The sequence below is a fragment of the Haliotis cracherodii genome, unplaced genomic scaffold (assembly GCF_022045235.1).
Source record: "Haliotis cracherodii isolate W230 unplaced genomic scaffold, xgHalCrac1.p SCAF_3, whole genome shotgun sequence".
Taxonomy (NCBI): Eukaryota; Metazoa; Mollusca; class Gastropoda; order Lepetellida; family Haliotidae; genus Haliotis; species Haliotis cracherodii.
In genome coordinates this window covers 58732523-58747389 of record NW_027266286.1, presented here as the reverse complement: position 1 = coordinate 58747389, position 14867 = coordinate 58732523, and the positions used below count along the sequence as shown (strand labels likewise).

General features: G+C 43.9%; 3 protein-coding genes across 3 annotated transcripts; 1 reads left to right on the top strand and 2 right to left on the bottom strand.

Moving 5' to 3' along the window:
• Positions 1-541: 541 nt before the first annotated feature.
• On the top strand, positions 542-13409 carry LOC139475801 (uncharacterized). Its single transcript, XM_071259002.1, has 6 exons — positions 542-644; positions 8454-8611; positions 9813-9869; positions 10599-10738; positions 12427-12574; positions 12952-13409. The coding sequence occupies exons 1-6, from the start codon at positions 542-544 to the stop codon at positions 13102-13104; spliced, it is 759 nt and encodes a 252-aa protein (XP_071115103.1). The 3' UTR covers positions 13105-13409.
• A 92-nt stretch (positions 13410-13501) lies between these two features.
• LOC139475574 (uncharacterized) lies at positions 13502-13897 on the bottom strand. Its single transcript, XM_071258765.1, has one exon. It carries the CDS (start codon positions 13895-13897, stop codon positions 13502-13504), a length of 396 nt encoding a protein of 131 aa, XP_071114866.1.
• Positions 13898-13950: 53 nt separating this feature from the next.
• Positions 13951-14622, bottom strand: LOC139475573 (uncharacterized). Its single transcript, XM_071258764.1, has one exon. It carries the CDS (start codon positions 14620-14622, stop codon positions 13951-13953), a length of 672 nt encoding a protein of 223 aa, XP_071114865.1.
• Positions 14623-14867: the final 245 nt, after the last annotated feature.

The following is a 14867-nucleotide window of genomic DNA, read 5'->3' as shown; positions in this document are numbered from 1 at the left end:
ATTAGAACCCCGATCGCTCACACTCTCCCTCATGGAGCTAACAACGCTATTGCATCAACTGATGCACCTGGACAATTAAAGAAACCCCAATCACTAACACTCTCCCTTATGGAGCTAACAACGCTATGGCACCATCTGATGCACCTGGACAAAGGTGCAGCCCAGGTGCGACGCATACATCATGTACATACAGTGTCCTAGTTTGTCGTGCCATTAGCGCCTTCTGTGAGAACCATCACCTCCCTTGTCACTGCTGGGGGATCAACACTAACATATACGTCACAAACTAGTATATATATTGACATATTGATATCTTGATATCTTAAAATGTCCATATTGAAAAACGTGTGTCTTAAAGTCTTGAAATGATCTCTTTAACCTAGAAATATCTTGCTCCCAGCACATAAGTCCGCTGTGATAATCCGTCATACCCGTGGTAGAGGGAAAGGAATCGACGCTGGTCGATACTAGCATGTGATTAAATACAATCACGTGGCGTTGCCGGCGTTGACAGCGTTGTGGACATGACAAAGCAGGGAAGATGACACTGACAGAAGAACAGAGAGGTAGTATGTCCACGATGTCGACCAAATCCAAGATAAATATATCCAATGGAGTATTCTCCGGACTCGCCCTGGCTTGTGGTGAGTGTCATGTGTATGTGCTTCGTTGTAGGTATATATTGAGTTGTATGTTGGTTTGTTTCTCGGTATATCATAAGTAACAGTTGACGCCCTTGCTAACATTGTTAGATGATGGTACAGGGTTGTTTGGAATGGTGTATCCTTGGCTTCATCGTTCTTTAAATTGATGTATGTACCACACAGGCAGGAGAATGGATACAGCGAGAGTGTGGGTCTTTGTATCCAGTTTCTTTGTAGACTTCTAGTTTTCGCAGGTAGACACACCCGAGGTGTCAGCGTACAGAGAAACCCCGTTAAACCGGAGAGCGTGTGTTCCAGACACTGCTGAAACGTCTAAATATTATACAGGGTATATCACTGTATACCTATGACTCGTTAATCTTGACATTCGTTAATTTGGACATCTGAACGTTAATTTGGACAATTGTTGATCTGGAAATTCGTTAATTTATAATCGGGACGATTTTACGAGAAACGGTATTGCCCAGAGATAAACGGACACAATGGATGTAAAGTCAGAGATACATGGACACAACGGATATAACGTCAGGGATACACTAACACAATGGATGTAAAGTCAGAGATACACGGACACAATGGATGTAAAGTCAGAGATATATGGACACAATGGATGTAATGTCAGAGATACATGACACAATGGATGTAAAGTCAGAGATACATGACACAATGGATGTAAAGTCAGAGATACATGGACACAATGGATGTCAAGTCAGAGATACATGGACACAATGGATGTAAAGTGGTAGATACATGGACACAATGGATGTAAAGTCAGAGATACATGGACACAATGGATGTAAAGTCAGAGATACATGGACACAATGGATGTAAAGTCAGAGATACATGACACACTGGATGTAAAGTCAGAGATACACTAACACAATGGATGTAAAGTCAGAGATACATGGACACAATGGATGTAAAGTCAGAGATACATGGACACAATGGATGTAAAGTCAGAGATACACGGACACAATGGATGTAAAGTCAGAGATACATGGACACAACGGATGTAAAGTCAGAGATACATGGACACAATGGATGTAAAGTCAGAGATACATGGACACAATGGATGTAAAGACAGAGATACACGGACACAATGGATGTAAAGTCAGAGATACATGGACACAATGGATGTAAAGTCAGAGATACATGGACACAACGGATGTAAAGTCAGAGATACATGGACACAACGGATGTAAAGTCAGAGATACATGGACACAATGGATGTAAAGTCAGAGATACACTAACACAATGGATGTAAAGTCAGAGATACATGGACACAACGGATGTAAAGTCAGAGATACATGGACACAATGGATGTAAAGTCAGAGATATATGGACACAATGGATGTAAAGTCAGAGATACACGGACACAATGGATGTAAAGTCAGAGATACAAGGACACAATGGATGTAAAGTCAGAGATACATGGACACAATGGATGTAAAGTCAGAGACACATGGACACAATGGATGTAAAGTCAGAGATACATGGACACAATGGATGTAAAGTCAGAGATACATGGACACAATGGATGTAAAGTCAGAGATACATGGACACAATGGATGTAAAGTCAGAGATACATGGACACAATGGATGTAAAGTCAGAGATACATGGACACAATGGATGTAATGTCAGAGATAAATGGACACAATGGATATAAAGTCAGAGATACATGACACAATGGATGTAAAGTCAGAGATACATGGACACAATGGATGTAAAGTCAGAGATATATGGACACAATGGATGTAAAGTCAGAGACTCGATTATTTACAGACGCAGTCATACATTTGTTGGTTGTTTAACGCCGCACTATATGACGACAGTCTGTAAATAATCGAGTCTGGACCTGGACGAGCCTGACCACCCGATTCCGTAAGTCGCCTTTTACGCTGGAATATTGCTGAGCGCCGCATTAAACAACGAACAAACAAACAAACAACATGGATCCTGATTTGACAATTAGACATGACCACGGTTCCTGGGAGAGGATCTGGACATGACTGTCAGTACCCCATACGTCCTGCTATGACAGGTGCTCACACAGTTCCTGTGGCAGGATCTCAACGTGACTTTTTGGTGCCCAAAGGACTTACAACTTGAACAGAGGTCGACAATCTTTGTCTTTTTAAAGCCTGCATGTACATGACGTTTGCAGACAAAATGTCACATTTCTGTTAATTTGTACGTGATTGCTGGTACCACATGATAGTTAGATGAAATATGTATGTACACTTACACTGTTTTGGTAAAATAAAGCTTTCAATTAAAATTCAAATATAATGATCAGATGCATGCCTTTATCGGGACATGTCGAGTGAGTGGGTCTGGTTTACGCCACTTGAGTAATATTCAGCAATATTACGGCTGGAGACGCTATGGGTACATCATTGCATATCATGTTTGGAATCGAACCCGGACCTTCAGTGTTGTGAGAGAACGCATTAACCATTAAACTACCCACCGCCGCTCGGTGATGTCCATAGCCTATTCCACAACGAAAGAGGACATGGGCGAGATCATGCCTGACCAGGTTTCATCATTAACCCGACAATCATATTATGTTTTAACCTTTATGTATGTTTCTGTATAAAACACTTGAGTGTCATTAGCTGAGGCAGATTGTCAACTTTGTATTTTTGATGCTATTGACATGTGTTGCTAAGTAATAAGAGTTTACATACGCTGTTAGAATGACGGCATGCCACTGATCTACGCTTATGGATATGTGAGTCGATATGGCAGTGTCAGGATGACACGATATGATTGACTGGATGAGACGATATGGCAGTGTCTGGATGAGTCGATATGGCAGTGTATGGATGATTCGATATGGCAGTGCATGGATGAGCCGATATGGCAGTGCATGGATGAATCGATATGGCAGTGTCTGGATGAGTCGATATGGCAGTGTCTGGATGAGTCGATATGGCAGTGCATGGATGAGTCGATATGGCAGTGCATGGATGAGTCGATATGGCAGTGCATGGATGAGCCGATATGGCAGTGCATGGATGAGTCGATATGGCAATGCATGGATGATTCGATATGGCAGTGTCTGGATGAGTCGATATGGCAGTGTCTGGATGAGTCGATATGGCAGTGTCTGGATGAGTCGATATGGCAGTGCATGGATGAGTCGATATGGCAGTGCATGGATGAGTCGATATGGCAGTGCATGGATGAGTCGATATGGCAGTGCATGGATGAGTCGATATGGCAGTGCATGGATGAGCCGATATGGTAGTGTCTGAATGAGTCGATATGGCAGTGTCTGGATGAGTCGATATGGCAGTGTCTGGATGAGTCGGTATGGCAGTGCATGGATGAGTCGATATGGCAGTGCATGGATGAGTCGATATGGTAGTGTCTGGATAAGTCGAGATAGCAGTGTCTGGATGAGTCGATATGGCAGTGCATGGATGAGTCGATATGGCTGCCTAGATGAGTCTATGTGGCAGTGTCTGGATGAGTTGGTATGGCAGTGTCTGGATGAGTCTATATGGCAGTGTCTGGATGAGTCGATATGGCAGTGCATGGATGAGTCGATATGGCAGTGCATGGATGAGTCGGTATGGCAGTGCATGGATGAGTCGATATGGCAGTGTCTGGATGAGTCGATATAGCAGTGCATGGATGAGTCGATATGGCAGTGCATGGATGAGTCGATATGGCTGCCTAGATGAGTCTATGTGGCAGTGCATGGATTAGTCGGTTTGGCAGTGCATGGATGAGTCGATATGGCAGTGCATGGATGAGTCTATATGGCAGTGCATGGATGAGTCGATATGGCAGTGTCTGGATGAGTCGATATGGCAGTATCTAGATGAGTCTATGTGGCAGTGTCTGGATGAGTCGGTATGGCAGTGTCTGGATGAGTCGATATGGCAGGGCATGGATGAGTCGATATGGCTGCCTAGATGAGTCTATATGGCAGTGTCTGGATGAGTTGGTATGGCAGTGTCTGGATGAGTCGGTATGGCAGTGCATGGATGAGTCTGTGTGGCAGTGTATGGATGAGTTGGTATGGCTGTGCATGGATGAGTCGATATGGCAGTGTCTGGATGAGTCGATATGGCAGTGCATGGATGAGTCTATGTGGCAGTGTCTGGATGAGTTGGTATGCCAGTGTCTGGATGAGTCGGTTTGGCAGTGCATGGATGAGTCGATATGGCAGTGCATGGATGAGTCCATATGGCAGTGCATGGATGAGTCTATATGGCAGTGCATGGATGAGTCGATATGGCAGTGTCTGGATGAGTCGATATGATAGTGTCTGGATGAGTCGATATGGCAGTGTCTGGATGAGTCGATATGGCAGTGTCTGGATGAGTCGATATGGCAGTGTCTGGATGAGTCTATGTGGCAGTGTCTGGATGAGTCGGTATGGCAGTGTCTGGATGAGTCGATATGGCAGTGTCTGGATGAGTCGATATGGCAGTGTCTGGATGAGTCGATATGGCAGTGTCTGGATGAGTCGATATGGCAGTGTCTGGATGAGTCGATTTGGCTGTGCATGGATGAGTCAATATGGCAGTGCATGGATGAGTCGATATGGCAGTGCATGGATGAGTCGGTATGGCAGTGTCTAGATGAGTCGGTATGGCAGTGCATGGATGAGTCGGTATGGCAGTGTCTAGATGAGTCGGTTTGGCAGTGCATGGATGAGTCGATATGGCAGTGTCTAGATGAGTCGATATGGCAGTGCATGGATGAGTCGATATGGCAGTGTCTAGATGAGTCGATATGGCAGTGCATGGATGAGTCGATATGGCAGTGTCTAGATGAGTCGATATGGCAGTGCATGGATGAGCCGATATGGCAGTGCATGGATGAGTTGGTATGGCAGTGTCTGGATGAGTCGGTATGGCAGTGCATGGATGAGTCTGTGTGGCAGTGTATGGATGAGTTGGTATGGCTGTGCATGGATGAGTCGATATGGCAGTGTCTGGATGAGTCGATATGGCAGTGCATGGATGAGTATATGTGGCAGTGTCTGGATGAGTTGGTATGCCAGTGTCTGGATGAGTCGGTTTGGCAGTGCATGGATGAGTCGATATAGCAGTGCATGGATGAGTCGATATGGCAGTGCATGGATGAGTCTATATGGCAGTGCATGGATGAGTCGATATGGCAGTGTCTGGATGAGTCGATATGATAGTGTCTGGATGAGTCGATATGGCAGTGTCTGGATGAGTCGATATGGCAGTGTCTGGATGAGTCGATATGGCAGTGTCTGGATGAGTCGATATGGCAGTGTCTGGATGAGTCTATGTGGCAGTGTCTGGATGAGTCGGTATGGCAGTGTCTGGATGAGTCGATATGGCAGTGTCTGGATGAGTCGGTATGGCAGTGTCTAGATGAGTCGGTTTGGCAGTGCATGGATGAGTCGATATGGCTGCCTAGATGAGTCTATGTGGCAGTGCATGGATTAGTCGGTTTGGCAGTGCATGGATGAGTCGATATGGCAGTGCATGGATGAGTCTATATGGCAGTGCATGGATGAGTCGATATGGCAGTGTCTGGATGAGTCGATATGGCAGTATCTAGATGAGTCTATGTGGCAGTGTCTGGATGAGTCGGTATGGCAGTGTCTGGATGAGCCGATATGTCAGTGTCTGGATGATTCATTATGACTGCCTTGATGAGTCCATGTGGCAATGTCTGGATGAGTCGGTATGGCAGTGTCTGGATGAGTCGATATGGCAGTGTCTGGATGAGTAGATGTGACTGCCTCGATGAGTCTATATGGCAGTGCATGGATGAGTCGGTATGGCAGTGCATGGATGAGTCAATATGGCAGTGTCTGGATGAGTCGATATAGCAGTGCATGGATGAGTCGATATGGCAGTGTCTGGATGAGTAGATGTGACTGCCTCAATGAGTCTATATGGCAGTGCATGGATGAGTCGGTATGGCAGTGCATGGATGAGTCGATATGGCAGTGTCTGGATGAGTCGATATGGCAGTGCATGGATGAGTCGATATGGCAGTGCATGGATGAGTCTATACGGCAGTGCATGGATGAGTCGATATGGCATCGTCTGGATGAGTCAGTATGGCAGTGCATGGATGAGTCGAGATAGCAGTGTCTGGATGAATCGATATGCCAGTGTCTGAATGAATTGATATATATGGGACCAAATCTAAGAAATGGCAAACGTCATGGACATATTTAGTTGGTGAGATCTATGTGACCGATTCTATTTTGGAAGTATATCGACATGGATGCCATCTTTACTGGCGATATACCCTTTGTAGGTGACTTGTGTCGCAAATTTACATTTGGTTGGTTTTAGAGTGAGTCCTGCTTCTATGATCTTTTGAAATACTGCCTTGAGGTGACTCAGATGTTCCAAAAGCGTTTTAGAAAATATCCTGTCATCTGCATATATTAGCATGTAACGCCAATTCATTTCTTTACTGCCTCTGAAATGGTTTGCAGAAATGCTATGGGATCATTTTTTAGACCAAAAGGGAGGCGATTCCATCAAAAAACACCTTCGGCTGTAATTAAGGCCGACTTGTATTTTGCATCTGGATGGAGTCGTATTTGCTCAAAGCACAATCAAGTACACTTAAAATATTGGCAGAGGTGGTGAAGGGAAAAATATAGGTTTGGTAAAGTATTGTTTCGTCTATAAACTACAGCAAAGCGATTAGAGCTATCACGTTTTTTAACCATGGCAATGGGAATGTTCTATTCAGAAGAACTGGGCTGAATGATATTGGCTTCAAACATTTCTTGCGCCTATCGTGGACATTCTTTTCTAATGGGTGCGTTTTGCCTATGGTCTTATGGGTCGGGTGTCACCTGTTTCTATTTTGTGATGATGTAAGTGAGTGTGTCCTAATTCTCGGGCCACACAATGATCTTTGTGATTTAACTGTGTACTTGGACTATCAATATTTTAAAAATGCTTTTTGGGACGAAAGCTCCACGACGTTCAGGGGTATTATTTGGTTCATGGTTATTTGTGGCGTCGGCCAAGGCAGCCGCCTCACCAACAACGTCGACGAGAAGTATCCTGTCTCCCGTCCATCCAGTGTGCCTAAAACGGACCACCAGCCTCGTGACTGTCATTCGGCTATAGCCAAAACTCCTTCAGACGTGGTCGTGCGTTGCTTCTTGATGTATCATACCAATGGCTTGTTCTCTCATTAATCATACTTAAGTTCCACTGACCTGGGTAATGTAGCACCTGCATGATTCAGCAAACTGTTGTGGTTGTGTTTGGGCGATAGATTCTCGAGGTTTGGACCCAACGTGTACAACGTTCTTCGTCAGTTTACATCAAACGTTATGGTACTTATGTCCATCATGCTCATCATCTTAGTCATTTAAAAGTACATTCCTCCAGAAGATGTGAGTACAACCATGTTAAGTAGACTTGTTTTGGCTACAAACATATGGTGTTGTAAAAATGGTCTTTATTTGTTAATTTATAAAATGCTTTATCATACTACTATTTTCATTGTACAGTTATTATGTCTTAGTGAACAGTGAGAAAATTGTAACGTTCTTTCCCAAGGTTGAATTTGAAATATGCTGTAAGAAATAAATCTCATCTCTCTTTTCAGAGGAAAAAAATCTCAGCCCCTATAAAAATGAAGAAAGAAAAACATGACTCTACCCCAAAAAGCCGCCCCCGCTCCTAATTATCAAATGGCACGCTCCTTCCCAAATGATGAATTAAAACAAATGTGCTCTATTATCAATATATTAGGGTTATCTACTTTTTAAGTTTTGATGGTATCTGTGTTGACATCTGTTTTTCCAGGAATCGCCTTGAGCATGCTGGTGTATATGCTGTTCAATAAGATAGTAACAGCCGCACTCGGCAACATCGACAGGGTCTTTGGCAGCACCTTGGACACAAGCGGCGCCAGTGCCTACGCTGCTTACGCATCGTCACCGACATGGGCTATTGGCTTTGCTGTAAGTACCCTACAATATGGACTATTGGCTTTGCTGTAAATATCCACCTCTGATATGGACTATTGGCTTTGCTGTAAATATCCACCTCTGATATGGACTATTGGCTTTGCTGTAAATATCCACCTCTGGTATGGACTATTGGCTTTGCTGTAAATAACCACCTCTGGTAAGGACTATTGGCTTTGCGGTAAATATCCACCTCAGGTATGGACTATTGGCTTTGCTGTAAATATCCACCTCTGGCAAGGACTATTGGCTTTGCTGTAAATATCCACCTCTGGTATGGACTATTGGCTTTCCTGTAAATATCCATATCTGGTATGGACTATTGGCTTTCCTGTAAATATCCACCTCTGGTATGGACTATTGGCTTTGCTGTAAATATCCACCTCTGATATGGACTATTGGCTTTGCTGTAAATAACCACCTCTGGTATGGACTATTGGCTTTGCTGTAATATCCACCTCTGATATGGGCTATTGGCTTTGTTGTAAATATCCACCTCTGGTATGGACTATTGGCTTTGCTGTAAATATCCACCTCTGATATGGGCTATTGGCTTTGCTGTAGATATCCACCTCTGGTATGGACTATTGGCTTTGCTGTAAATATCCACCCCTTGTATTGACTATTGGCTTTGCTGTAAATATCCACCTCTGATATGGGCTATTGGCTTTGCTGTAAATATCCACCTCTGGCATGGACTATTGGCTTTGCTGTAAATATCCACCTCTGGTATGGACTATTGGCTTTGCTGTAAATATCCACCTCAGGTATGGACTATTGGCTTTGCTGTAAGTATCCACCTCTGGTATGGACTATTGGCTTTGCTGTAAATATCCACCTCTGGTATGGACTATTGGCTTTGCTGTAAATATCCACCTCTGGTATGGGCTATTGGCTTTGCTGTAAATATCCACCTCTGGTATGGACTATTGGCTTTGCGGTAAGTATAAATCACTAAAACGGCCTGTTGGCTGTGCTCATAAGTAACACTCACTACTATGGGCTATTGGCTGTGCTCTTAAGTAACACTCACTAATATGGGCTATTGGCGGTGCTCTTAAGTAACACTCACTGATATGGGCTATTGGCTGTGCTTAAAGGACCATCACTGTAAGCCTCGTAATTTCGTAATAATTTGAAAGAGCACATATAGATACAAAACTTATACCGCTCTTTACCAACGTTCCGTCCACAGTTCATCATCCCAGGTCTGATCGGCGCCATAGCAAGCTGCGTCCAGGGCAAGGGAGGGGTGAGTACAATGGGAGTGTTATGAAGTGAGGTATTAACCATATCCCACGAAAGTTTTATTACTTAAAGTATTTATACGTTTACTGCTTCAGTACATCACCCAGATAGTTGTCATATATATAAATGTATATATACGTTTACTCCTTCAGTACATCACCCAGATGGTTGTTATATGAAGGTATATATACGTTTACTGCTTCAGTACATCACCCAGGTGGTTGTTATATAGAGGTATATATACGTTTACTACTTCAGTACATCACCCAGATAGTTGTCATATGAAGGTATATATACGTTTACTACTTCAGTACATCACCCAGATAGTTGTCATATGAAGGTATATATACGTTTACTACTTCAGTACATCACCCAGATAGTTGTCATATGAAGGTATACATACGTTTACTACTTCAGTACATCACCCAGATAGTTGTCATATGAAGGTATATATACGGTTACTACTTCAGTACATCACCCAGATAGTTGTCATATGAAGGTAAATATACGTTTACTGCTTCAGTACATCACCCAGATGGTTGTCATATGAAGGTATATATACGGTTACTGCTTCAGTACATCACCCAGATAGTTGTCATATGAAGGTATATATACGGTTACTGCTTCAGTACATCACCCAGATAGTTGTCATATGAAGGTATATACGGTTACTGCTTCAGTACATCACCCAGATAGTTGTCATATGAAGGTATATATACGTTTACTGCTTCAGTACATCACCCAGATGGTCTTCTGCATCTTGACTCTCGTCATCATGGCCATCATCTTCTTCTTCTGCCTGCTGATCGTTGGGGTTTTTGCCCGCCAGGACACGCAGTACTGCTCTACCAGGAGTTACTCGTGCGTCTGCAGGTCGGTACCATTTGTACATTGTGGTAAATATGACCTGTGCTGTACATGGTGTATGCCATACGTTGGCGTTATATGTGGGTGGGTGTAATACGTGGGTGTTATACTTGAGTGGGTTTTATACGTGGATGGGTGTTATATTGAGTGGGTTTTATACGTGGGTGTCATACGTGAGTGGGTGTTATACATGAATGAGTTTTATACGTGGATGGGTGTTATACGTGGGTGGGTTTTATATGAGGAAGGGTGTTATACGTGAGTGGGTTTTATACGTGGATGGGTTTTATACGTGAGTGGGTTTTAGACGTGGGTGTCATACGTGAGTGGGTGTTATACATGAGTGAGTTTTATACGTGGATGGGTGTTATACGTGGGTGGGTTTTATATGAGGAAGGGTGTTATACGTGAGTGGGTTTTATACGTGGATGGGTTTTATACGTGAGTGGGTTTTATACGTGGGTGTCATACGTGAGTGGGTGTTATACATGAGTGAGTTTTATACGTGGATGGGTGTTATACGTGGGTGGGTTTTATATGAGGAAGGGTGTTATACGTGAGTGGGTTTTATACGTGGATGGGTTTTATACGTAAGTGGGTTTTATACGTGGGTGTCATACGTGAGTGGGTATTATACATGAGTGAGTTTTATACGTGGATGGGTGTTATACATGAGTGAGTTTTATACGTGGAAGGGTGTTATACGTGAGTGGGTTTTATACGTGGATGGGTTTTATACGTGAGTGGGTTTTATACGTGGGTGGGTGTTATACGTGAGTGGGTTTTATACGTGGGTGTCATACGTGAGTGGGTGTCATACATGAGTGAGTTTTATACGTGGATGGGTGTTATACGTGGGTGTTTTTTATACGAGGAAGGGCTTTATACGTGGGTGGGTTTTATATGAGGAAGGGTGTTATACGTGAGTGGGTTTTATACGTGGATGGGTTTTATACGTGAGTGGGTGTTATACATGAGTGAGGTTTATACGTGGATGGTTGTTATACGTGGGTGGGTTTTATACGTGAGTGGGTTTTAAACATGGGTGTCTTACGTGAGTGGGTGTTATACGTGGGTGGGTTTAATATGTGGATTGGTGTTATACGTGGGTATTATACGTGAACGGGCTTTTATACGTGGATGGGTGTTATACGTGAGTGGGTGTTATACGTGAGTGTTATACATGAGTGAGTTTTATACGTGGATGGCTGTTATATGTTGGTGAGTAATATACATGGATGGGTGTTATACGTGGGTGTTATTCGTGATTGGGTGGTATACGTGGGTGGGTGGGTCGGTGTTATACGTGGATGAGTTTTATACGTGAGTGAGTTTTATACGTGGATGGGTGTTATACGTGTTTGTTATACGTGAGTGGATGTGATATGCAGGTGTTATACATGGGTGGGTGTTATACGTGAGTTGGTGTTATACTTAAGTGGATGTTATATGTAGGTACTTGGGTGTTATACGTACGTTGGTTTTATACGAGGGTGGGTGTTATGCGTGGATGTTATACGTCGTTGTTATACCTGGATACACGTGGGTGTTATACGTGAGTGTGTGTTAGATATGGGTCTTATACGTGAGTGGGTATTATACGTGTGTATGTGCTATACGTGCGTATGTGCTATGCGTGGGTATGTGTTATATCCGTCAAGGGGTGTGTATTGATGTGGATTTTGTCTCTACAGCAACGGAGGCGGGAGTGCGTACTACACCTGTGAAACACTGAACGAATTCAACTCATTGGCTCTCGGCATCGTTGCGATGGTGATATTGGGATGGATATTCACTCTCGTGGCCACTATCCTTGGAGGCATCCTCGCATGTCGACGTGAGGTAATACCATGCACAGTCTGTAAGGAAAACAAGTATTCTGTTCTGTTCCGGAAATCGAATATCATAATGGTTATGCAAAGATATTTCAAAAAAAGATATTTGAAAGAGCACATTAAGCTCTGCCTCTGCCCAGCCACCAGTGGGTACCCGGAGGTAAGAATGAAATCAGGTGCACTCTGATCCACCGACTGGGGTAATAATGGTGAAGTGCTTTGAACATGACATGTGTGGCGTGTAAATATAGCGCAATACAATTATTATTATCATCATCATCATCATCATCATCATCATCATCATCATCATCATCATCATCATCATCGTTGTTGTTGTTGTTGTTTTTCTATGATCCAATGATATCTCACGATACACCGTTTCAGCGTGTGCAGCCTGGTTTTGTGATGCAGCCGACCGTCAACGCCACTGTTGTACACATGAACACCGTGGGGAACATGGGCCAGTCAGCTCCTCAATACCCGCACCAGGAGCCCCCGCAGTACCCGCCCCCGCCCCAACCCTCACAGTACATGTGAACAATTCCTTATCGACAGTGAGTGTCCTTCCCTCCACCCCACAATAGTCGAGACAACAACCATATTCTCCATAGTCAACTGACAGCACCAAAGTCACCACAGTAGATGTGACGTGACAGCCACCGCATTCACCATAGAACAAGTAACAGCCACCTCATTCACCACAGACACGTAACAGCCACCTCATTCACCATAGAACAAGTAACAGCCACCTCATTCACCATAGAACAAGTAACAGCCACCGCATTCACCATAGAACAAGTAACAGCCACCTCATTCACCATAGAACAAGTAACAGCCACCTCAAGCACCATAGAACAAGTAACAGCCACCTCATTCACCACAGAACAAGTAACAGCCACCTCAATCACCATAGAACAAGTAACAGCCACCTCATTCACCACAGACACGTAACAGTCACCTCATTCACCATTAAACAAGTAACAGCCACCTCATTCACTATAGAACAAGTAACAGCCACCTTATTCACCACAGAACAAGTAACAGCCACCTCATTCACCATAGAACAAGTAACAGCCACCTCATTCACTACAGAACACGTAACAGTCACCTCATTCACCATTAAACAAGTAACAGCCACCTCATTCACCACAGAACAAGTAACAGCCACCTTATTCACCACAGAACAAGTAACAGCCACCTCATTCACCATAGAACAAGTAACAGCCACCTCATTCACTACAGAACACGTAACAGCCACCTCATTCACCACAGAACAAGTAACAGCCACCTTATTCACCACAGAACAAGTAACAGCCACCTCATTCACCATAGAACAAGTAACAGCCACCTCATTCACTACAGAACACGTAACAGCCACCTCATTCACCACAGACACGTAACAGTCACCTCATTCACCACAGAACACATAACAGTCACCTCATTCACCATAGAACAAGTAACAACCACCTCATTCACCATTAAACAAGTAACAGCCACCTCATTCACCACAGAACACGTAACAGCCACCTCATTCACCATAGAACAAGTAACAGCCACCTCATTCACCATAGAACAAGTAACAGCCACCGCATTCACCATAGAACAAGTAACAGCCACCTCATTCACCACAGAACAAGTAACAGCCACCCCATTCACTACAGAACACGTAACAGCCACCTCATTCACCACAGAACAAGTAACAGCCACCTCATTCACCACAGAACACGTAACAGCCACCGCATTCACCACAGAACACGTAACAGCCACCGCATTCACCATAGAACAAGTAACAGCCACCTCATTCACCACAGAACACGTAACAGCCACCGCATTCACCATAGAACAAGTAACAGCCACCCCATTCACTACAGAACACGTAACAGTCACATCACTCACCACAGAACACGTAACAGTCACCTCATTCACCACAGAACACGTAACAGCCACCGCATTCACCATAGAACAAGTAACAGCCACCTCATTCACCACAGAACACATAACAGCCACCTCATTCACCACAGTACACGTAACAACGACCGTATCATTCTGGGTCATCCTGGGTCATTCTGAATCATTCTGGGTCATTCTGAATCATCCTGGGTCATTCTGGGTCATTCTGTGTCATTCTGGGTCATCCTGGGTTATTCTGAATCATCCTGGGTCATTCTGAATTAGCCTTGGTCATTCTGAATCATCATGGGTTATTCTGAATCATCCTGGGTCATTCTAAATCCCCCATGGTCATTCTGGGTCATCCTGGGTCATTCTGGGTCATTCTGGGTCATCCTGGGTTATTCTGA

What these genes read in the sequence shown, in the direction of transcription:
- LOC139475801 (XM_071259002.1), top strand. Translation starts at nt 542, where the DNA reads ATGACACTGACAGAAGAACAGAGAGGTAGTATGTCCACGATGTCGACC. An exon ending in AGTTACTCGTGCGTCTGCAG is followed by an intron (nt 10,739 to 12,426) that starts GTCGGTACCATT and finishes TTGTCTCTACAG; the next exon opens with CAACGGAGGCGGGAGTGCGT. An exon ending in TCCTCGCATGTCGACGTGAG is followed by an intron (nt 12,575 to 12,951) that starts GTAATACCATGC and finishes ACACCGTTTCAG; the next exon opens with CGTGTGCAGCCTGGTTTTGT.
- LOC139475574 (XM_071258765.1), bottom strand. Translation starts at nt 13,897, where the DNA reads ATGGTGAATGAGGTGGCTGTTACTTGTTCTGTGGTGAATAAGGTGGCT.
- LOC139475573 (XM_071258764.1), bottom strand. Translation starts at nt 14,622, where the DNA reads ATGACCCAGAATGATACGGTCGTTGTTACGTGTACTGTGGTGAATGAG.